Source organism: Carassius auratus, chromosome 30 (assembly GCF_003368295.1).
Source record: "Carassius auratus strain Wakin chromosome 30, ASM336829v1, whole genome shotgun sequence".
Lineage (NCBI taxonomy): Eukaryota > Metazoa > Chordata > Actinopteri > Cypriniformes > Cyprinidae > Carassius > Carassius auratus.
The window spans coordinates 8,977,836-9,002,424 of record NC_039272.1 but is presented as its reverse complement, the minus strand read 5'-3'; the positions used below and the strand labels follow the sequence as shown (position 1 = coordinate 9,002,424).

Genomic DNA, 24,589 nt, shown 5'->3' with positions numbered 1-24,589 from the left:
CTCGTTTGAGCTAGTTTTAATTCAAATTTGTTTTATCTCATTTACAAACTAATTAATACATTTAGTTTCGGATTCCCCCATGCTGTTTGATAATGTTTCGACAGGATTTAGACTATGAAACATTCTATTAAAATGTAAAGGAAGTATTTTAGGCCATTTTAAACGGCCGAGTTGAGCGGTGACGGTAGATAGAAACAAAACGAGTGACCACAGTACCATCTAGTGGATGTTTTTAGATCTACTGCCAAAATCATCACTAATCAGGACGCACTACAAGAGACTCATCATTTCTACACCTTTTCTTTTCCTTTTTTTTTTTTTTTTTAATTTGCTGTTTTACGTTTCTTTTATTCCCAGAACGCTGTCTAACTGGTGTCAAATTAAAGCGAACTATTCAAAATTATTAAATATAAAGGTGTTAAATTATCAATTTCAAAAATCCATTTCGCTGTATTAGCATTTAATGAATCGCACTACTATCTCGGGTTAATTGCATTCATTCTATATTAATTTATTTTATAAATAAATGACGAATTACTGTTTTAAAGTATGTTGTCAGAGAAAATAGATACAGAGTGACATCTACAGGAGAAGAAAAATCACTTGAGCTTTTACATTTTCGCTTTGAATTCTTGTAAGCTATTTTCAGTATTAAAAACGTACATTAAACATAATAAAAATGAATTCAACATTGGTCAAGCAATTTAAGTAATTCATATATATATATATATATATATATATATATATATATATATATATATATATATATATATATATATATATATATATATATATATATATATTATTGGTAATCACATTGTTGAATGTGATGGGTTTATCTTTCCCCAAATTACAATTCTAATTGTATAATAAAACACACACACACACACACACACACACACACACACACACACACACACACACACACCGTAACTTTACAGTGAACTAATTCCCCCTCAACAGCTCTTTAAATCCAAGAATATTCTATTAATTTTACATGGAAAAAAATCATTAGGGATTTGTAAGGGCAATATGTAAAAATAATCAGTTTTATCTGTAGACGGGTTAAATAATAATAATAAGGGTCCAGTGCCAAAAAGCTTAGCATGTCTGCTTGAGTCCTTTAGCCAGACTTATGATTTTCCCCATAAATGAGGATTTAGAGTATTTCATGCTGACAGCAAGAGTGACACACTGCAAACAGTCATTAATATCACAAGATATTAATCTCGTTCCAGCAAATGCTAAATGCAAAAGAACAATTGCATTGTCTGATCTAATCTCTTGCTTATTGTGGAAATTGTTTCCCTTTCTTTTGGCCTCTGGGGAATTATAGTCTTGGGGCCAGATGCACATCTTATTGAAGAGATAATTGTAAGTGAAAAAAGAGGATGCCTTTATATTAAATCTCAATTCCTCCCAATATTGTTTTTCAGATGGAACTTTCACTAAGCTGAAATCTCCGATCATTGCCTCATTTGAACTTCTTTTAAGCAGAAAAAATGGTGAACACAATAGTACATAGTAAAGAATAAATTGAAAAATGTTTAATAAAACTGATTACACTGGGTAACGGCTATAAAATTATATATATATTTTAAAGTTAAGTAAATTTAAAAAGTGAATTATTTCAGCTAACAATTGCTCCTTATAATTTAATATAAGAAACGCATAGTTTTTTTTTTTTTAACATAAGGAACATTTGGTAATCCGAAGTAAAAAACATATATTATTTAGTCTACCTTTTCTTTTGAGGAAAAGTGGTGGCATTTGAAGTCGCATGTGGTCTTCCTTTTGCTTAAAAAAACACAAAACTGCCTGTGCCATTTTGCGTCAAGGCCAGTGTAGTGGCCTGCTTGACTTCCCACTGTTCAGGAACTGGCTGCAAACTAGGCCTCGTCAGATGGCTCCAGAGCTCTCTCAAAGTGTCAGCTCCCCAAAATAGTCTTGTGACCAGACTACAGACACCAAACAAACAAAGGCACTCTGTGTGTAAGTATCGTGTAAGTATCAGTCTGAGTGCTCGTGAAGCCTCCCTCCGTCCCCCGTATCGTGCTAATCAGTCTCCAGGGAGTGGGATCGGACACGACACACATCCTATTGGAGCAAAGTGGTGTCTCCTGCCTCTGCGAGCTGGACTTCGTTGCAGGTTGCGGTGGAAACATTGATGTGCACCCTCTGTGTGGACGGCAAGGACAGAGGCTCGGCGGCAGCAGATGTCTCGTGGCGGAGATTATAAATAAAAGCGACCAGAGCAGCAGAGCACTGACGGGCCTTAGCGAGGCCGCTGTCAGGGTGGCAATGTCTTTTACTTGCTGGATAGTTTCTCAGCAAGACACTTGGCCAACCTCTTCTAACAACGACTGTGTCCTTGTTATTGGACTTGATGCCTGCTCTTGGTTGGGGGCCATATCATGGGCACCAGTGGAGAACCGTGTGTGGCGGTTGGCTTGCTACAAGAAACATGAGGTTGAAAGAGTGATTTGAAATGGAAAAATGAATGAGTGTAAAGAGGTCGGAGAAGGTCCAGCTGTGTGTGGAGTTTTGGTGTCTTCTCAATGACAGGTAGTAGGCCCAAGTCAGTTATATGTGTTACTGCACGTGTGTATTAAAAGATTGCTCAACAAATCAAATGGATTGAGGAACAAACAAAAAAACTAGTTTTATTTAGTACAAAGATTTTATGTAAAAAAAGAAAAAAAATGTGATGGCACTCTTTCGCTGTCTTGGTGGATCTGCTGCAGTCAGGCAAATTGCCTTGGCAATGCTGTTGACAGCCTGTTGAAGAGTGAAGTGCTGAAAGGTGAATTAAGAGTGCTAATGAAGAACACACTCCCACTTGAGAAGGTAATTATCTCGGGTGTAATAGCTGAGGGAAGATTAAGTGTGATTCTAGCCCCAGAGGAGTATCACACAAGATTACACCTGAGATGTTTATGAAAAGAGAAAGTCTTCTTCAGAACGTAATGACAGCAGTCTGCCACCTACAGGACTCAATTCAGTCGATGAAACAAATGCTATGAAATCTGGGTGCTATTTGGGTTTACACTTACTGTGATTAAACATTCAGAACGAAGAAATCAGTTCGGAGGGAAAACATTTAGTGTGAACTGGTGACAAACCCTTTTAGGTTGTAGCTATTTTAAGGTCAAACGTGAATCATTAAACTACTATTTTACTAAAATTTAAATTCTTATAAAATGTTTTATATTTATATTAATATAGAATTTAGTTTTTTTTTAGGTAGAATTTATAGAAGACAGAGGGATTATACCTCAGGTTACATGTGACATGAAATAATCTCTCTATTAGCCTGTTAGCAGCTAGTAACACAGCTCAACTTCCTGCTGTCCTCACCGCTGCTAATATGAGTCTGAACATGGGATACAAATTTTACTTATGAGCCTCTCCGACACAAACGCGGATTCTTCGACGCAGACAATTATCTGATCAATGGTAAGTTTAAATTCAGGCTTGAGCGAACACTTTAATCCGCTTCTGAAATAAACCCAGTGGATAAATTAGACGTGATTAGCATTTAGCTGCTTATCCATTTTAGATACAACACATTGATGGCGAATTTAGCGATAAAGGTAAATATTAGGCCAGTTGGTGCATTGCGTTTATTTAAATGAATCATTTTATATATTCAGCAGGTTTGTACGTCGTGTGTATATGTATGTATTTTACCATAAGCTTTGACAACTTGTTGGACCGTGAATGGGAGATCTGTTTCTTTAGCCCAGCCTAAAGCTTCATTTCATATTATTAACATATTTCGTTCCGAAGGTGGTGTGAAATTTGCATTTGTTTTATACAACCCTAGTACTTTGTTTTCGAAACGATTTAACAGCTAAGCAATGAACACAAGCAGTAACGTTACCCTTCTTGAGACGGGACTAAACATACCCCACATTACTTCCCAGCTAGTGTTAGATATTACATTCCATTTACATTTTACATTATCTATCATCTTTTAATTAATTTGATTATTCAGTGTTATTTTTATGTATATGTTATTATATTTTGACAAAGGATACATTTTTCTTTCAAATTTTTCATTAATTTTCTCACATACTTGTGTATAATTTATCTATTTTATCAAATATTATATTTTAGTTAATTTAAATTTCATTAACTTAACATTTAATTAATAAAAAAGTTTAATAAATTTAGATAACAATAACAACACTGATATTATGACATTATTAAATATAAAAATAAAAAAATCCCTCAGATTACATAGCTCAATACTTCAAAATAAAACATTACTTTCATGTCCCAACAGAAGGAGGTCGGCTATAACTGATATTTTATCAAATTTCACATCCATGTCACTTTTTGTTAGATATTGTATGCTTATAAAAGCGTTTATCCGTTAAACTTTGTGTGTCTATAGGGCTCTGAGTACGAGACTGGGTGATAATATCATCATGCCACCAGCGAAGCTGCTGAAGAATGCCCAGTACATTGAATTGGGCAGTTATCAGTATTGGCCAGTTCTGGTGCCCAGAGGAATCCGCCTGTACACTTATGAGCAGGTGCCGGGATTCCTTCGGGAAAATCTTTATATCACTGATGGCTACAGAGCCTATCTGACCTCTAGACTGTGCATTAAAAGGTAAGTGCAGGTCTTACCTGTAACCACTGTCAATGCATAGTTTACATATATTTTAGTGTTATTAGTGTAATATAATTCTAATATAATCTCACCTGTTTTGTAGCCTTTTCATTCTGTCCAATGAGACGGTAAACATCTGGAGTCATCTGTTGGGGTTCTTCCTGTTCTTCACGCTGGGAGTCTATGACTTGCTGGCAGTGCTGCCTGTGTTAGGAGCGTCCAGAGAGGACTATGTCATATACTCCATAAGCCTCTTCTGCTTCCAGGTATGTCTGTGCTGCTTGCATCATGCCCTCAAATTACTTGGAAATGAGGAGAAATATAAGCAGTTCAGAAGTGCATTTAATAGCCCCCATTTAAACTTGAATAGTAAACACAGTAGTTAGCAGGGAATATAAAGAGGGTTTTTTTTTTTTTTTTGGCATGACAAACAAACAATCTCCAACCATGGCTGCTTATTTGGATCAGCTCCATCCTTTTTTAATAAGAACTGATCTTTGTTCAGTAAAAAAGTATTTGTATGATCCTTGGACTGTTGAAGGCCTTTGATATCAGGCTTTCCACATTCAGTGTTGCCAGGGAGTTGAAACTTATGATTTTATCACCTAAACTCAGGCCTGTCTAATTCTAGATCTGTTATCAGTTGCTCTCGTGCCATCGGTTATAGACAGAAATGGCAGCTTCTCTCCTTGGCAGCCATTCTCTCAAGTATCAGGATTAGGCAAAGTGCCTCTACTACCACCCTTGCATATTCCCTCCTAAAGACATAATTATAGCATCTTTGTTTGGCTGCATAGTCTCATCATATGACTTTCAGCTTTTTTTTATTGTATTGTGAAAACTTGGCATATGTGAATCTGCATATATGGCCTACGCACGCGTCTGTATTTCAACACTTTCCGTTGTGTTCTCAGGTGTGCATGCTGTGTTCTGTGGGCTATCACCTGTTTTGCTGCCACCGTTCTGAAAAAACCAGCCGCCGCTGGATGGCACTGGATTACGCTGGGATCTCCATAGGAATCATTGGCTGTTATGTTCCAGGGGTGTTCTATGCGTTCTACTGCAATAATGTATGTGCATCTGTTATATTAGTGAGGGTGCTGCTCCTGTCCAATCTCTTATTTTCATAACTTATGCATGGAAACCTATTTCCATCATGAAATAATAATATAAAAAGGTAATTGTGACTATTAAAGGGATAGTTCACCCAAAAATTAAAATTGTCAACATTTACTCACTCTCATGTTGTTCCAAATCTCTGAGTTTCCTTCATACGTTGAACATAAAAGAAGAGATATTGAAGAATGCTGGTAATCAAAGAGTTTCTGGTCCGTATTGAATCTCCATAGTATTTCTCTCCCTACTATGGAAGTCAGTGTGGACCAACAACTGTTTGGTTCTTCAGAATATCTTCTTTTGTGTTCACCATAAGAAAGAAACTTATACAGGTTTGGAATGACATGAGAGTGAATAAATTTTTTTTTTTTACATTTTTGGGTGAACCATTCCTCTAAACTCGCAATTATGAAATTTTTTTCCTCACTTTCCTTCTCAGAATTACATTTGATATCTGAACATAAGTGTCCATACTTCTGTGTGATGTTTGAGCTGATTACTAATGTCTGTGTGCTGACTGGAAAAGTCATCGTGTATTTATTGTGGAATGGAAATGACTGGTCATGGTGTATGTTTGCACCATAATTCAAGACCAATTTCCATTTAGGAAATTTTCTGAACTATCAAAGTGTACCGAAATTAACTAAACCATTCTGGCTCAGGGGAGACGGAAATGTGGGCAGTACTGGTCTGGACGTAAACGTCCTATAACTTCATCAGCAAAGTAACAAATGTTTATGTGTAGAGTTCAATCCAAGTAGGACACATATAGTTCCACAAGAGTGACACGGAGAGCCTCCACAATGTGTGCGATAGGCGGTTATGGCCAATGTGGACAGGGGTAGATTAATTAGGTGGCTTGAGGTGTATCGTCCCGCAGTGGTCTCTAGCAGCAGATGGTTGGCCTGCTTTTGTTGTGGGCATATGTTACCTGTGCAACAGATACAGAGCAAGAGTTCACCTTTTCCTGGGGAAAACAGTCTGGTGTGTGTGTGTGTGCTGTGAATACTACACGGAGAGATTGATTATATGCGTTTAGTTAAGAAAAATCATTTTACTGTATTTTCAATTTGAACTGTTGTAGTACATTTATTAGTTAACCCGAAAAAAAAAAACACTGACATCATTTACTTGCAATCATGTGATTCTAAACTCTTCTGCAAAAGATCTTTTAAAGAACATCATTGTATGGACATAAACAAAATTTCTAAATAGCTAATACCCATGTCATTTGAAACTTTCTACTGTGAAACACTTTTTTTTTTTTTTCACTTTGAAAGTTTAAAATGACATGGGTTAGTCAGTAATAAAAGGATTAAAATTTTTGGTTTAAAACCAATTAAAGATTAAACTGTCGCTTAAAAGTGAGGAATAGTATGAACATTTAATAGGAAAGTTAGACGTGCACACACTAAGAGCTGTCGCATCTTGACATTTCCCGTGAGATTACTGTAACACTGTGCTAGAGTATCTTTGATTATGTTGTACGGTAGTTTATTCCTCCTTTCCTGTTAGTTTGCACAACGGACCCCCTGTGGAGCAGCTTTGTACTGCCTGTATAAAAACGACGAGGTGCCGCTTGGCGTGGAATCTTCTTTGTTTCAGATTCTTGGTGCAGTTTTCTGAAAGCTTGGATCTTGGATATCCTGAGCAAGCTGCTTGCTCTCGTCCCCTCTACTCCCACTTGCTGTTTGCCGAGCACCAGCGCTTTTGGCCACACTGCTCCACATGGTTCTCCCCACATATTGGAAGTGCTGGCTTATTGTGCCCCAGAATGCGGCAGAAATCTGCTCCAGCCCAAAGCAGATGGCCGTGTTCGTGGACCCACTCCGTCACTCCTGTTCCCCACCATATGACATTCACACGTGGGTGAGCCATCTCCACTCTCCCCCTGCCAAGTGTTTAGCTTTGCTTTTTGGATGACTACTCAATCAGCCAAGTGCCCCAAGAGAAAAAGAGACCGCTTTCTCCATTGCTTTTTCTTGCACCAGTTTTTTTCTTCCAGCCGAACAAGTGATTTTTTGTGTGTGTGTGTGTCTGTGTTGTGCACATGAAGAGGACTTCCATGTGTTTGTGGTTGATGTAGTTTGTGTCTGGTTTGTGTAACTGTCTGCAGTACTGGCGGCAGGTGTACCTGGTAACCGTTCTGGCCATGATGCTGGCAGTGTTCTTCGCCCAGATACACCCTCATTACTTGGTCAAGAAGTGGCAGAAGCTTCGCTCTCTTATATTCTGTGGTGTGGCGGGATATGGCCTCATCCCCACTTTTCATTGGATCTGGCTCAGTGGGGGTTTCAGCTCAGACATAGTCCAGGTAAGAGGCATCCTCACATTTAATAGGCAATCAATTATAAATTACATCAACTAGAGAAATATTGATTATTGGCAGACTGTTTTTTTTTTTTTTTTTTTTTACATGTATGAAAAAATATATATATTTGCCAGACCCATTTTTCCACCTCAGTTATATTAATAATAATAGCAGTAGAATTAGCAGTCAGTATATATATAATATATATATATTTGTATATGTAACTTATTGATTTAATTTCACTTTTTTTTTTTTTTTGGTAGGAATTTGTTCCCAGAGTGCTGATAATGTATGTACTTGCTGTAGCTGCTATCATCTTCTACATGTCCAAAGTTCCAGAGCGTTATTTTCCAGGTACTTGAAAATTGTTTATTTCTTACTACTTCATTTTTATTTCATGATTGGAGAGCTCAGCGTGGCATCCTGACATAAAAACAGCGTTGCATTTCATTTATGTTGTATTTGAAACTGTCCAGAGAGAGGTTTTTTTGCACTAAACTAGGGGTAGGCAAGTTCGGTCCTAGAGAGCCGCAGTTCAGCTCCAACCCTGAAAAAAAACCCTCACCTGCCTGTACCTTAGAAATCTTGAATGGCTTGGTGAGCTTGTTCAGGTGTGTTAGATTAGGGTTGAAGCTGAACTCTGCAGGTCTGTGGCTCTCTAGGACCGAACTTGCCAACCCCTGCACTAAACCAAGGGCCACACCTGCATTAATTTGAATCGACTCTCACTGCTGTATGACAGGACCAACCTTAGACAAGTTATTAACACTTTAATTTACTTTCTTTTTTTTTAATCTCTAGGTCAGCTGAACTACTTGGGCTCCAGCCATCAGGTCTGGCACATATTGGTGGTGCTCATATTCTACTGGTGGCATCAGTCTGCACTTTTCATAACCAACTATCGCCACGCTCACCCTTGCTCCGAATACCCTCTTCATTCCTAGAGTTACAGGATCGAGGGACACCACTGAGGACTGCTGTATATGATTTAAACTGATCTGAAAGCTTGAACACATTCAGTGTTTATAAAATATGATTGCAAGGTGTATGGATTTAGTTTAGTTTTTTTAAATTGTCTATCTATTTTGACACTTTTTATACATTTTGTAAAAGTACGCAGATGTTTCAGTATAAATACATTAAAAAGACACTTGAGGTAAGCAGTATTAGGCTTTTAAAAGCACTTTTACAGCATCTGCTTGCAGAGGTTTCTACATCTATACAAATGTAGTTCTTGGGTAACATGCAGGTTAAGTGGGCAAAACGTCTGTTAACATGGTAAGATTTGAACATTCAGTATTGTATTGCGAGTGTTATTTTGGTGTTTACTTTTTGTATTTGCACCTAAAATTCAACGATTCACAAGCTTAATAGTACCACACTTATGATTTATGTTGGGTTTATGTGAACTTTTTTTAATGTACATGTCAAAGTCTTATTTAAAACATTGAATAAAACAAAGAGATTTGATAGGGCTTGTTCAGTGATTGGTGAAATAAGCAAATGTAAAGAATATATTATGAGAGTTGCTCCATGTTGTAATACACACATCAGTATTATTTATATTGATGCAGAGAGATAACTCCTTGTTTACCATTTCCTTTTGCTATTTTTACTAAAAATGGCAATTTAAAAATCCTTCCGTACAATTACTGCATTTAACACTACTCTGTATACTGCATTGACTAATGTGAAAGCTACATGGTTTCAGTTCATCTTCTGCCTGTACAATTGCTTTTTATTTTTTACATAGAACAATGTGCATTTTTAGTGCTTAATTGTAGGGTTATATGATGTTACTGAATCATGATGCTTTATTATGTAACACTATTTTAATTTATTTTTTTTACCACATATGGTATGGTTGCATTCTTCTGTACACCCGATTAAACAGTCACTTTGTCCTTTCCAACTAACGTTTTAATGACCGTTCTTTTATTAAAAGACCTCACTGATAATAATAATAAAAACATGGACTCATGATCTCCAAAAAAATCTTTTATTGCATTGTTAGTCTAGCACTACATAATAAAAAAGAATCTTGCAATGTTTGAAAAAAGCTTTTTTTGGTCTTGAATGTTCCAACTGCAGATACTCAGTAAATGTAAAATTGCTATACTCTTCATGACTAAAATTTAATTTAAAAATTTGCTTCAAAATAAGTGACTGGTATATAAATACGCAAAATTGCAATGAGCTCGTTCTTGAATTCTTTTCCCTTTCCATAAGAACTAATTGTTCATGATTGTAGGTTACAGATGTAGTGGAGCACGCAATCACTTGATAACATCAAATATGTTAAGTTCAGGTTGGTGAACTATTTCTATGCGAGTTACAACATTGTCTAATAAACTGCAAGTTTAACTTCTCTTGTGTGGCCGGTTTACTAAAGAGAATGCTAAGTCCCTTTTCATGTATATAGACATTGTAACGTTCTTACAAAATGTAAAAATATGCATAAAATTGTCTATGTGAATGACATTAAAATGGAGAAGGCCTACACTCACAAACGGGCTACTACAGCCATTGTGTATTCGAGGTACTGTTAAACAGGGTGGGGAATACCCAGATAAGGCTTTATGGTGTTTCATGTTGGTAGATAAGAGTTGTACCAACTCAGTGGTCAACAAAGGTGTAAAAACTTAATCAAAATGCTGTTTCTACATTGGTAATTTCCTCTTAATCCTATTAAAACAAAGGATTATACACACATTTCAACTGTTCTTTTTTTTTTTTTTTTTTTTTTTTACTGAGCAGAGCGCTTATTGAAATGCAACACAGAAGGCTTTCTAGCATGTAAAGGCTAAAGAATATTCTTCAGAAGCCTATTTGAAAGCATCCACCAACCACAAGTTTAAGTCACCAAAAGGAAAAGAGGTGCTTTAGCTGTCCAGTTAGGTATTAAAATACTTGAAAAACTACAAAAGTTGAATGTTATTTAGTTTTAAAGGTCTATGTCCCAATAGGCTGCACATAAACAGAGATCACAGCACAAATCTGCCATCCATTAAAGACATTTCAGAAGGCTGCTTGGACTTTGCATAATGTAGCAGTGTAGGTGTGTGTGTGCCGGAAGACAAGACATTCACTGCTTTGAGGGGAAAGGTGCGGCTCCAAAAGGGTCGAGATCCATTGGTGGGGTTTGCGGAGCTCCGCTTTGGACCACCAGTTCTGTGAAAGGTACTGCTCCAAAGTCATCGATCTTGTTCCCGTCAAACACACTGTGTAGGGAGCTGGTTCTCGGCCTGCCGTTGGTCGAATTGATCTCACATTTGTTGTCGCCCAAGCTCTGGTGCTGACCGTGTCGACTGCCATCTTGTGGATGAAAAGGCTTGGCTCCAAACGGATCCAACAAGACCTCCTCCGGGGGTAAAGCAGCTCCTTTTTCCATCACCTCGCCAAGGGAAATACTGATGTTCTCTTTGGAGTCGGACGCGCTGAGGAACTCGTTGCTGCTCTGCGAGTCCCGCCTGCCCACTTTCTTGTGCCTTCGCACCCGTTCAGGGGTACGGAAACTGGGTTTGTTGCTCTTCCTGCCGCTGGTAGGCGTGCTGTGGTGTCGCCTCCCATTGCCTCCACTGGCCTCCTGCTTGGTGCGCCTTTGCCGCAAGGAGAGTTTCTGAAGACTGCGCTGCTTCTGCCTCTGTTGCTGGGGACTGGCTGCTTCGTCGAAAGGTGCTGTGCCAAAAACATCCTCTTGACTCATAGAAGTGGGTATTACTTGGCCAGGTTGGAAGGGCGAGAATCCGAATACATCCACACAGTCAGGAGAAATGGGTGGCGTCTGGCCGCTGGGTCCATCACTACTCCTGCTGGACCTGGAGATGTTTCTGTTGAAAGGAGCTTTGGTGAATACATCAGTGTCTTCTGCAACGTTCTCCTGGCCAGCCTGCCTAAAAGGGGCTTTGGCAAAAATATCTGAGCTCTCTGGTGACACTCTGGGCTGACCACTGCCAACAAAAGGAACAGCACCAAACACATCCACAATGCTCGTGACAGGCATGGCGATGCTTGGCGAATTGGGAGGAGTGATCACACTGGCTCCAGATTCAGCTTTCACAGTCCTCGGAGGAAAAACCACAGCTTTTTCATCTGACAGCCCAAGTTTTGCTTTCCTAGAGTCGCAATCGGAGTCTGAGCTGTGCTTGTCCTCCTCTTCCTCTATCTCTTCCTCAGAGTCCATGAGTAATGGCCTCTGACCCAGGTTCTCAGGTTCGGTGTCTTCGTGTTCACTGTTGAGACCTTCCTCCTCTTCCACCTCTTCATCTTCACTGCTTTTGGGAGAGGGCGGGTCAGACTCAAAATCACTGTCTGACTCCTCGCCTGCTTTCTGAGGCAGTGAACTAGTTGAGCTAGATTTCTTTGCAGATTTGTTTTCTTTGAACGATGGCAGGGTTGTGTCAGTCACAGCAACACTGGGCTTCTCAACAGGACAGTCTGCTGTCAGCACACCAGCTCCTGCTAAATGAACACACAAAGTTGACGATAAATGATAAACACAGCATGTGACTTGAATATGCTCTCGGTGGAACTAACGCCTTTCCCATAGAAACTGAATATACTAATTCCTATTATTCCACCCTTGTAGCAACAACAGCCACAACTGAGAGCATAAAAAAAAAGCTAAACATTTTTTTTATGTTATATTTAAAAACATGAAGCTACTAGAAACAGCAGCTATACTAAACTAGTTGGTGCATTTAAATTTGACAGTATAGGGGCAAGCAACCCACACATCACTGACAAACACACACACGTGCATATTTGACACGTCCCCTTTAAGAGTTAGAGAGTTTTGTTGATGCATAGTTAGGCTGAAGAAAGTGTGAAAATAATAAATATACGACTGTCCTGGTTTGATGCAGCAATCTTGAATCTGTGTATTTTTGATAGCTTATAAAAACTACAACAGCACTAAAACACAAAAGCTAAATATAAATAAATTGAAACTAGGAGATTTTGAAAAAAAAGAAAGAAGTCAAACTAAACTGACAATGATAGAAAGAAAACTAAAGATAATTGATTAGATGACAACAAAAGAAAAAAAGAAATATGACAAATAATTATGAACTACAATAACCTCATCCAAAAAGCTAAGAAGCATAATTAAATTTTTTGTGTAATGATAGTTCTTAACCTTTTTAAGTTATTTTACAATTCCAAATTTTAAAGACAAAGCAAATTTGTACTGTATACTGACAGAGATGAAACAACTATTATATTCGATGAAAAAATATAATTTATAACATTTCCTGCAAAATCTCACCTGACTAAGTGCTTGAAAGATCATTTTTTAACCTCAGGCATGACTTATGAAATGTTACAAGACCATATTAAACTGTATTTTAAAAAAGAAAAGAATTATGACTTGTGAGATACACTATTCATTATTTGTTTCTCCTGTAATTAAACTACTGAATCTTGCTACAGCGCATCAAAATATTTGTCAACATGAATAATTATTGAGATATTTGTCTAATTTCAAAAGACTGAAATTCTCAACATGGCTAGTTATTGCCATCCTCCCCCTGCTGAGCGGGCAGAGCTGCGGATCTGTTATCAACAGATCCATCCAAACTGGCAGAGAGACACACCAGTTTAGCCAAACCTGGTTCTATGAATATGATGAAGTGCAAAAATATATAAATAAAACAAAAGTTAAATAACTAATTAAATAACAACAACTACTTCTACTACAATAATTATAGTCATAACAGGACGGGCAAGAACGGCGCTTGGGGGAAAGGGGGTGACAGTAGAGCAAGAACAGCATGGGAGGAAAAGAAACTGGTGTTTTTTTCAAAGAAATACGAAGCTTAGTGGAAACAAAATATACGAGCAGACTGTTTAGAGAGTCCGGATTACAACACATCTAATCACGCCTACCTCCTGGAATATAACAATCTACAGCACAGCATAATGCAACATCCTTAATCATTTAAGAAGATCGCAACCAGAAGACGACATTTATTGAGTGTTCTTTTCCAGGCCCATCTGATTACAAGCTGATCACGGCTCCAGTAAAATCAGCCATAGCATGTGGATGTCCAGACCTCTTCCTGCTTTGCTTGAATAGGGAACATAATGGAAATATCATATTGCTCTGAGAGCTACATATCCTTCCAGTGGATTACCCAGACCTCCCTTCCCCAGCTCAGCAGATGCTAAGCTGATTGTCTTTTTGTCTTCACAATATATGCAAATGATTTACGGACACGGCCGTGATATGCTTCAATAGTTTAAAGTCTCTTACCTCATTACGTCTGAGTGCCTTTGTTCTACATGCAACTTTACCAGGCAAACAGAATATTTGAATCGAGTTCATAAAGAGATTATGCTCATTCTATAGTTTCTTCCCCCTCAAAAAAAAAAAAACAAACAAACAAAAAAATAAAAACAGATTAAGCATAAGAACCAACAGGAAAGCTACAAAACATAACTGGCCATCATACAGAATCACATACTTGGCATATACTAGATTTGAGGATGTTTTCACAGCAATATTTCAATCAAAAGGTTAACTCTATTAGTATCCTATTCAACCATTGTCAGATCTAAAAAGATTATGTAGAGTAAAAAGCTTATGCTTCACTCCAAGAGAGTATTTTACATATTCTGAACAGATTTGGTTAAATTATATATACACTTTACATTAATTATAAATGTATTAACAGCATTCATGTTGAATTAAACCCTCAGACAGTATATAATGTTTACACTAATAAAAAAAAAAAATAGTAGTCAGTGTCGAAAGTGGCATGTTTAAGACACTTCATTTAAGTGTGTAGCAACATATTTTGTCTTTATATAATTTGGTATAAACATGGTGCTGACATTATGCATAAAAATGAGCTAGAATAATGCTATACATGTTTAGAATAAACAGTTAGACAAAGACAGCCATGCTAATTATATAAAAGGAGGGTCATCTTGTTCTTGTGGCATAAAGGTGGAAGACATCAGAACCTCTTATCCTTGAAGCATTAGTCAAAAGCTCCTGATATGAGCTTCTATAACAAAAATCAACAAATATAACACTGCTTTTAAATAAGCTTTATTTATAATAAGCATTGTATAAAGAAACATTCAGTTATACATTGTGATACATGAGTATTTACATCAGTTTGTCAACTGGAGACTGAACATTATCAGCTTATGCAACTGATGCTGTATGTATGCATGTACGTATATATACAGATGAGAAGTCACTGAGGAATTGAGGAGCTATGAACCGCTGTCATCTATAGGAACAAATGCAACAGAAACAGTGTGTTACACAGCTAAGACTCCTGTACCATGATCTCTCGAGCAACATGAGGCTTGAAATGAAAGCTGTTATAGGATAAACTGTCACCTGTGCACTTTTAGTGTCGACAAAATTAAAAAAGAAAAATAACCTTTAATTCCAATTTATATGCAAGTGGGTTTAGTCAGTCATCCTCAAAAACTGTGTTCTGCTTACACTTGCACAATAGTTCACAATACGGCTCTAAAGACTTTTAATACAAGTTGTGCTCACAAGTCTGTCAGTTTTAACGGTCCACCAATATCCCACTCAGTCAAGACGTCTCTGAAAATGGCTGTCTTTATCTAATACAGAATGGTTACAAACATGTTGAACTTTATAAAATAAAAATGAAATAAAAAAAACACCTACACACACAAAATGTTACCAGACATGTTCTGATAAAGTAAAGTAACTTGAGTGGGTGATGAGATGATTGAGAACATCAAATGAGGAATCCAGAACATGGATTCAGTAAACATTACGGTCAACTTACCGTTGTGAAAATCAAGTTGGGTAAACATAATGGTAAGTCCTTCATGTAAACTATTAATAATTGCACTGAGCAAGAACCTCTAAATGCATGTGCTGACAATGAATCCGTTAATTAGGGCTCAATGCTGCCATTATGAATGAGACCACAACAAATGATGTGATGTGTCTGTGGTGTGACAACCAGTGTTAACATGTAAAAAGGCTCATACATTCTTAGACAGTGTTTTCTATGGAAAACATCATCTGTGACCAGAAAAGAGTTACTAGCATAGGCTACATAATAATAAAACAAACTATGCAAAAGAAAGGGGGAAAAAGGGCTGCCAACTCTTAGTTGCTTCTGTAGATGTGACAGTTTCTGATTATTCGGCTAACCTTGCTCCAAATTAACCTGCCAATGTTCCCTAAATTGGCAACTTAAAGTATCTTCACAGTAAATTACAGAAAGGAAAAACAAGTCTCAATGAGGAATTTAAAGCCAACTCTAACACTGGAGGAGAAAGACTTGTGTTCAGCTCCATGAAAAATTGGCATGTTTACAAGTAAACAGTGATTATGAGGATCGCTGCAAATTTTCTATGGTTTGAGGTCTATAGAAATTGTACCTGAGAACATCTGGCACTCACTGTTTCCATCAACAACTTGCTATCAAGCACAAAATGTAGCTCTGAAGTAAAGAAAAAAAGAAGGGGGAAAAATCCACCAAGTGGAAAATTAGGTTGCTCAAGAATATGAAATCTATTATATCATGCCAACCTGATGAAAAAAAAAGAATGGCAAAATAATAGAAAGAAATTACGAAATTTTCTTTTCTAACTAATGGAAAAACACTTTTTCTGCTCCGCATGATATAAACATGTTGAAATAAAAATGTTAGTCCTGAGCAATAAAAAAAAATAATCTAAACTGAGAAAAAGTCAATTTCACTTATACATATTGCAGAGTAACTGCACCACCATACAGGACTTACCTCAAACTATTTGATTAAAACTAAACTTACTAAAATGTTATTTAAAAATGCAGATGTGAAAAGAGCATAGCAAAAATTTACTACCATAATATCTGATAATATGCAAGTGCAAAGACAAACAAAGTTAAAGCTTGAAGAACAACCCTTAATAACAGTGGGGGGGGGGGGGGACTCAAGGCACCAACAACAAACATGGAGGTGCTATAAAGCTGTGGTTTTGTGAAGTATAAATCCCAAGAACAACCTTTAAGTCTACATTTCTTATTATCGCTTATAGTTCCAAATGATACATATACTTTTTTTAAATCTGCAAATTCTCACTATTTCTATGCTTGCATTTTACTATTTCCTGCCTGTTGGGGAGGGGCGCTAATATAAATATAATATCTACACCTATGTACTAGATCTAAAGTGTTTTTGATTAAATTTTTCTCTCATCTATACCTTATGAACAGTGAGAAATAAAAACAAAAAAGGATTTCTAAGACATACAGGGTTTGTTTAAATAATGACAAGATTCTAACTGTCTAAATGTATGCAATTCAAGTTGTTTAAGGATTAAATGGTAACACTGATTTTGTTTGTCTCCCGACTCCAGATGTGACAGTGATATGTGGTGGAGAGCGGCCACATCCAGCGAGCAGAGACAGAAAGGGGTCGGGAAGAGCAGGAATAGGGGAGCACAGATATGAGGAGAGAGGAGGAGGACGATAAACAGGGAGCTTTGGTGAGGATCCTTTGAGAGCCGGCTGCTAGAACTTGCCTGCGTTGGACAGGAAGGGCACGGAGCCAAACGGATCCTCAGGGAGAGAGGGCTGCAGTAACGGCTGCTGTCTGTCTGTGCTCCTGGCCTCCATGCTGACAGATCGCTCTACCGGCTTTTCTGTGGGCGGACACGTAGAAAATGTTAGTGTGTATGCCCTCTGCTGGAGAGGGTGTAGAATAGAACACTACAAGAGGATGGACGTCTGGATGCAATTCTAAAACTACTCAAAGGAACACAGAGACACTTGCTTGCTCTTAGAAGGTCGAACTCTCGGTCAAGAAGCTCCTCTTCAGTGAGTTTGGAGAAATTGTCTTCTCCAAATGGGTTCCAAGCAGACATATCAGGAGGGCTATTGATAGTCTGGGGAGGAGGGCTCATGACGTCCACACTCGACACTGGGTTTCTACTACAACAAAAAAGAAAACATGTCAGAAATTTAAAGAGATATATGTTAATATATCAGATTACAGATCTTTATATAGTACAACTTGCACTGTATAACAAAAGTTATTTTTGTGCGTAACAGTGGATAAGTGGGTATCCTGGGTAAGCATAACCCATTAAAAAAAAGAGAAAAGAAAAGAAAATCTTACCAACCCCAAATTTTTGAATGGTAGTGTACATGTTATTTTCACTCAGTGAGACAGACTTGGTATGGAGAAGTACATTGGTAATAATGTTCAAAGTGCTTGCCTGATGTTAGCGAAGGGGGTCTCTACTGGAGAAGGTCCTGCAGGTTTATAGGAGCCCACTGGGGTCTGGAACTCCAGAGGGGAGACATAGGGCACCTGTTGGACTGGAGCACATTGCTGCTGCTGCTGCTGCTGAACAAAGGCCTGCTGGTACTGATGCATCTGTAAGGACACAAGTCAATAAACTCAATATAGTAAACTGCGGCAGGTTTAAACCATGGCTGCTGGGGTATGCTAATGCTTATCCTGGGTATTTTGTGATAATGAATAAATGGAAGACTGTGCATTATCCTTATCCCTTCCTTAATTTTTGCTTAAAGAGAAAAGTGTGCTTTTTCTATACAACATGGCATTGATGACACAGGGAGGTAGAAAGAGACACACAGACAGAAAGAGCGCCATAGAGGCCTTCGAATTTCCCTATAGTGTAATTGCCTCATATGTTACGATTTAACACAGAGAATTGGTCGATTTCACCACCCTATTCAATCCCCTGATGGTTTTGCATGGAGCAGATTGCATCTGAAATTAAACAGATGGTAACCATTCGGTGGAAAATGAGCTAAAAATTGCTCCGCCTTAACTTTATGTATTTAGCGAAAGTCAGTTAACAGCATTTCCCATTTTAGCATAAATACAATTCAAAGGAATTATTGACGGTTATGATTGGGCGACATTCACTTGGATAGAGAAACATACTGGCACAGAAGACTGCATCAGTTAGTGGGGCCAAATGAGTATTTAAGGCAAAGACGGTCTAATTTCAGACTTCCAGGAAAAATGATTAATTAAATACAAGATACAACATAACCTAGTGACATACACATAGTGGCTAAATTTACATTTAAAGCAGCACCATCCTCTTGAACACATTTTAAATTCCTTCACAACATTAATTTATACATTTCTTTTTTATTAGAACTGCATCTATTTAAAAATCTGGCAATTCTCCTATTTAAAAAGCAAACAAATGGCCCTGCCACTAACGCTCCAGATGTATGAGGCGTCTCACCAGGGCAGTGTAGTGAGCCTGCTGTTGCGGCTGGGGTTGATATATGGGCTGCTGAATCATCATCTGCTGCTGAAGCATATGCTGCTGCTGCTGCATCTGAAGGCTCTGTTGCATGGCCTGATGATACTGTGAAAAAGAGAAAGAGAGAGGATGTCAATGGCCAACCGTGATAAGTGTGGGAGTTTAATTTATGCTTCTCAATATATTTAGTAACAGTACTGTCATAATGTTTATTGTTTACCATTGCATAAAGTGCATTTAAAATTCAGGGCAGTGGGCTTGACCTCTAGACAACAAGACATTAAACATGTTTTCTACACAGTGCGATAACACTGCAATTCATGAAAGAACAGGAACTTTCTTTGCTAGTAAGATGAGCACTGGCGTGACAAGAGAGTGATGCGGTTTAATGAGTAATCATTTTCATCAAAGCATTGTGCAGTGAAAAAGTATGTTTGGTATTAATAATAGAAGGGGAAATTCAACAACGCCATGATGGACTGTTACTAAAACTTGGCTGTCTGTGCTAATCCTTTAATATTGCTGGTAATTTGAGTTTCCTTTGAAAGTTTTACATTTTTTTAAATGCATGTTATTTATCTTAATGTGAACAATTCATCAATGCTACTTCATTTTTTTAACATACAATTCTTAATCAAAATGTCACAACTTGACATTCCTGTGAAACGACAGTCTTGTTTCTTTTGACACATGCCAGACTTCTTCTAAAATGTAATCATCGTTGCTTTCTTTCAGTCAACTGCAAGCTCACATTCAGATCTGATCAATAACCAGTGGATAGCAAACAATTGCCCACTCCACATTTTCTTTCTTCATAAATAATCAGTTTTGCTCAATTGTACATCACGGAAGAGATCTGTATGATTAACCAGAGAACCAGAAGCTGTGTATTAATAGTCAAATTAAAAGCACACAGCGCCACCTGTGTGCGTAGAGATGCAATGCCAAGAAACAATACTATGGCAAATTAATTATTGTAGCATTTACAAATTACATTATAGGTCACAGATATTTCCAAATGTAATACTTATTAAATTGTCATTCTCAAGTCATTCCTTAAAATTGAAACATTTAAAATATAAAACAATGATTACAATAATATTTAAATCACTCGTTATTTGTATAGGCACCTAAAAATGCCGAATGTAAACAGTTCCACCATTCTCAAGGCTGTTTATTGTTTAAACAATGTAGTCATGTGCTCATAAACACATGACAATGATCCAAAGAAGAACCAACTGACTGTCAGATCATGCTCTAACACACACACACAAACTATTAATGCCACTGGGATTTTCCACAATTACTTAACTGAGCCATATAAATATTCACTATACCCATTGTGCCTAAATACGAGAGTAAGAAATTAGTTTAAACTTTTGGCCCAAAAGCTGTTTCACATTGGTGTCAAGCCCCTGAGCCTCTGATTACCTGCTGCATGTACTGCAGCTGCTGTGCAGTGACTTGCTGTTGATGGTGTATATTGTGCTGCTGTTGTTGTTGTTGTTGATGATGATGTAGCTGTTGCAGTCGAAGGTCTCCGGGCTGCAGCTGCTGTAACACTCTGTTCTGCTGACTGCTGTTCGGCATCTGCGCAGCCGCCTGCTGCCCGTTTCCAGAAGCTGAGACAAGCACACATACACAGTTCAGTCAAAGCCAATGTCTCCAAAAGGCAAAAAAAGAACAGACCATATTTAAGAAAATATACATAATACTGCTCACCTTTCTGGCCATTGCTAACCGTACCTGAGGATACAGTCATTTTCACAGGAGTTACAGAGCTGGGCAAAGGCAAAACATTACTATTTGCAGCTTTGGGTCTTTGCCTGGGTGCGATTGATGTTTCTGTTGGTCCAACTGAATCGGTTATTCTAATGGAAAAAAAGAACAAGGTGAAAACAGGCTACTTAAATGGTTAGTTGAATTCGAAACAATCTTAAAGCTCTAAAATGCTACCTGGCTTTTGTCAGGCTCTTTTTAGCAGCAATATCACTAGCAGTAAAGGGCTCTGGCAATGAGGTGGGAAAGGGAGAGTTCTGTGTGGCAAAAAACAAAAACAAACACTCAGTAATCATTTAGCATTCAGAATCATACAGAGTGTTAAATTAAAAAAATGTACTTGTGTGAGGTAACTTACAAAAAGATTTGGCACTGGACACTCTTTTCCAGCTAACCGAAAGGCAAAGTAAGAAACCTGATAGATGTCAGGTCTCTTTTCTTGATCAGGCTCTAACATGTATCCTGAGACACACACACACAAATGCTTTTAGGAAGCTCACCCAAAAAACAACATTCAGTCATTCACATCTAATAGAAAATATTATAAAGCTTTTTTGGTGCATGCTAAATTATGACAACTGTCAGTTTTGGGCAAATTGTCTCTTTAAGATGAAATATAACAACACAATATTAATAGACACAATCACATGCCAAGGGTAGAGGTAGGAACAAAATTAACTTTACTTTTTATTAATGGGACAGTTCACACAAAAATGTAATTTCTGTCATTTACTGACAGTCATGAATGGTTTCCATTCTTTATTAGGAACGGGAATATTGGTAATCAACAGTTTTGGTCAATAGTGACTTCCATTATACGGAGAAAACACTCTTAAAGTATCTTCTTTTATGTTCCAAGAAATTCATAGTCATATGAGTGTGGAATGACATGAAGGTCATAAAATGAGCGACAGAATTGTCATTTTTGGGTGAACTGTCTCTTTAAGAGGCGCTAGTATACAATTGACCAGTACCTCTATACAACCAGAGGGTGGCACTATTGTCTACCTTAACAATAAAACTCCACCAAAGCCCTTGTGTACACACTCAAATGACACAATCTTCCACAAAATCATTTGAAATCTCTTGGGAATATCTGAAAGCTGCTTACGGATTAAACAGTGCAACTTCGAGGAGAATTTTGAACCGTCCGGAACAGCAAAGGTTCCGTCACATATGGCAACTTGACTCTCCCCAAATGGAAGTGTGAAGAAACACAGCTTGTACAACAAGCATCCAAGTGCCTGAGAAAGAGAGAGAAAACAAGAAACTGTAATTCCACACAAGAACATTCAATACATCAGGTTTCATTGCTCTAATAAGAAAACACTGCACCATGACAACACTTATAACAGCTGACAGCTGCAGAAATGAATTCTAAGAATTCTTTCTATTTTCAGATGCAGCAAATGGGCAGGAAGTACTGTCATACATTTCCTCTTCTTACCCGAGCAGGTTCTGACATGATGACCATGAAGTGCAACCATTTGCAGTGCTGAAATTTAGCACAATGATACCTTTCCATTGACGGACTATCATGGAACTGTGCGTAGACCGTTTTTTTTCTGTTCTGTCCAGCATTTGTTTGGAAGGAAGAGCTGTGAAATGTGGCTAAGTTACCTTTCACAGCATGATAAAGAGGAAGTATGCTTTCATGAGGCCCTCATTTTGGTTTTTACAACACTGCCAGAAATCAGGAAGCTCTTTTCTTTACTGCTTTCCATCAGGCTCACACGCACAAAACGGCTCCTTAGCTCTAGTAAACATCTCTTGGTACAGTACTTAAAAAAACGAAATCTACGTATTTCCACACCACCGCACCCTGATACATGGCTCGATTTTTCATGACACAAAGCAAAACATCAACAAAAGGAAGGATCAACTTTGAAACAAAGCCAGGATTTAAAGGACGGCTGTAAAGCACACCCCTGAGAGACCTCATTTATGGAGGAAACCGGTTTGGCATCTGTGTCAGTCTGACCAAACCAGCTCTCCAGCTTGTGCAATGTGCTAGAGAATGACATGAGAGAGAGAGTGAAAGAGAGAAATAAAAGAGAATGAGTGGGTGGAGATGAGGGAGAGAGAGAGAGAGAGAGAGTGGGGAGAATGTGTGTGCGTGTGTATGTTTGTGTTCAGTGCATACCCAGATATCAGCCTTTGTGGTGATGGCTTTCCCTTGGTACAAGTTAATCATCTCTGGGGCACGATATGACAGAGTCGTGTACCTAAACAGAGAAGAATGAAAATAATGGAAGGTTTTAAAGCCTTAACATTCTGCTGCCAGAACTAGTAATGAGAAATTACATCATCTAGATAAGCTTAAAACATTTAGTAAATTCCTAAAGATTACATTGATAAAATAAAAACATGATGCACCAATGAGCTTCGCAACAGAGCAAATCCACTGATACGCTGAGGCAACACTCATATTCTGGTATTTTGTTCACAACCATAAGTCTGACACTCTCTAAAACTAAAATCCATAGCAATCGCTCACACACTACTAAATCTGGATCAAATGTTTTTTTCAAGAATTTAATACTGTTTAGCAAGAACACAATCAACTAATAAAAAAAAAGACCTTTACAATGTTACAAAATATTTTTTGTTTTAAATAAATGCTGCTCTGCTGTTCTAATTAGTAAAGATTTTTTTTTTTTAAGTTTTTACATAAATATTAAGCACTATTTTCAACACTGATAAGAAATGCTTCTTGAGCATCAAATCAGCATATTACGAAATATTTCTAAAGAAGAATGAAATAATGACAGCTGAAAATTAACTTTACCATCATAGGAATAAATAACATTTAAATAAATATGAAATGAAATCAAGTAGTCCAGAGAGCAATCAGTGCAAGTAAAACCTACAACACACAAACACAAACAGACACACAAAAAAGTACTATTTGTTAATTCCTGTTGTGTTTTAGCTCCACAATGTTCAGTAGAATTTCTTACTTCTTTATTTCATCCTCCACTGCAGTGATTCCATCTTTATGTGGAAGAAGAACTTTGTGTGTGGCACTTCCAAAGTCACACAAGACATAGTTTCCCTGGTCATTTAGGAGGAGGTTTTCTACCTGTCAACACACACATACCTGTTGGTGATCTCTGTTAATACGTCCAACCACTAAACTGCAAACAGTCAAGTGACCGAGGCAGGAGAGGAAGAAGGAAATTTAATGAAGTACTTAATATATACAGACATATGATACACTTTATATTACATTATACACATTTATTTTTTCAAAGTCATAAACTTGATACTTAGACCAACCAAATATCTCAATTTAAAAAAACAGTCAGCACTCTATAACTGACAAAGTGTAAATACATCAACTGCTTTTAGAAACATCAAGCTAAATGTAACAAGTGTAACCCATGGTTTAAATGGGTTAATGCTTTAAATACATAAAAAGAGGAAGTAAACTGGTTACAACTAGTCAATTTGGAACATCTCGATCAAGGGTTTAGAAAACATACATGCTTCTTGGAGAGAAGGGGACAATAATGAAATAC

The 24,589-nt window shown here is 37.6% G+C and overlaps 2 protein-coding genes across 4 annotated transcripts in view; one reads left to right on the top strand and one right to left on the bottom strand.

Annotated features, from left to right (window-relative positions):
- The first annotated feature begins 3,242 nt into the window (after nt 1–3,242).
- paqr3a (progestin and adipoQ receptor family member IIIa) lies at nt 3,243–9,909 on the top strand. Its single transcript, XM_026211177.1, has 7 exons — nt 3,243–3,456; nt 4,400–4,621; nt 4,725–4,887; nt 5,536–5,691; nt 7,854–8,051; nt 8,312–8,402; nt 8,850–9,909. The coding sequence occupies exons 2-7, from the start codon at nt 4,434–4,436 to the stop codon at nt 8,990–8,992; spliced, it is 939 nt and encodes a 312-aa protein (XP_026066962.1). The 5' UTR covers nt 3,243–3,456; nt 4,400–4,433; the 3' UTR covers nt 8,993–9,909.
- A 124-nt stretch (nt 9,910–10,033) lies between these two features.
- LOC113049119 (BMP-2-inducible protein kinase-like) overlaps nt 10,034–24,589 on the bottom strand; it is a 39,979-nt gene continuing 25,423 nt past the window's right edge. The window contains exons 5-16 of one of the 3 annotated variants that reach the window (XM_026211174.1): nt 24,029–24,150; nt 23,212–23,293; nt 22,180–22,312; nt 21,427–21,530; nt 21,246–21,325; nt 21,012–21,160; nt 20,721–20,911; nt 19,269–19,394; nt 18,258–18,418; nt 17,813–17,970; nt 17,562–17,681; nt 10,034–12,509 (exon numbers count right to left, since the gene is read on the bottom strand). In XM_026211174.1, coding sequence (XP_026066959.1) covers nt 11,134–12,509; nt 17,562–17,681; nt 17,813–17,970; nt 18,258–18,418; nt 19,269–19,394; nt 20,721–20,911; nt 21,012–21,160; nt 21,246–21,325; nt 21,427–21,530; nt 22,180–22,312; nt 23,212–23,293; nt 24,029–24,150 — 2,802 coding nt within the window. In that variant the 3' untranslated portion in view covers nt 10,034–11,133. The remainder of the gene's footprint in view (nt 12,510–17,561; nt 17,682–17,812; nt 17,971–18,257; nt 18,419–19,268; nt 19,395–20,720; nt 20,912–21,011; nt 21,161–21,245; nt 21,326–21,426; nt 21,531–22,179; nt 22,313–23,211; nt 23,294–24,028; nt 24,151–24,589) is intronic. The other 2 variants (XM_026211176.1, XM_026211175.1) reach the window with 2 other exon arrangements.

What these genes read in the sequence shown, in the direction of transcription:
- paqr3a (XM_026211177.1), top strand. Translation starts at nt 4,434, where the DNA reads ATGCCACCAGCGAAGCTGCTGAAGAATGCCCAGTACATTGAATTGGGC. An exon ending in TAAGCCTCTTCTGCTTCCAG is followed by an intron (nt 4,888 to 5,535) that starts GTATGTCTGTGC and finishes TTGTGTTCTCAG; the next exon opens with GTGTGCATGCTGTGTTCTGT. An exon ending in ATGCGTTCTACTGCAATAAT is followed by an intron (nt 5,692 to 7,853) that starts GTATGTGCATCT and finishes AACTGTCTGCAG; the next exon opens with TACTGGCGGCAGGTGTACCT.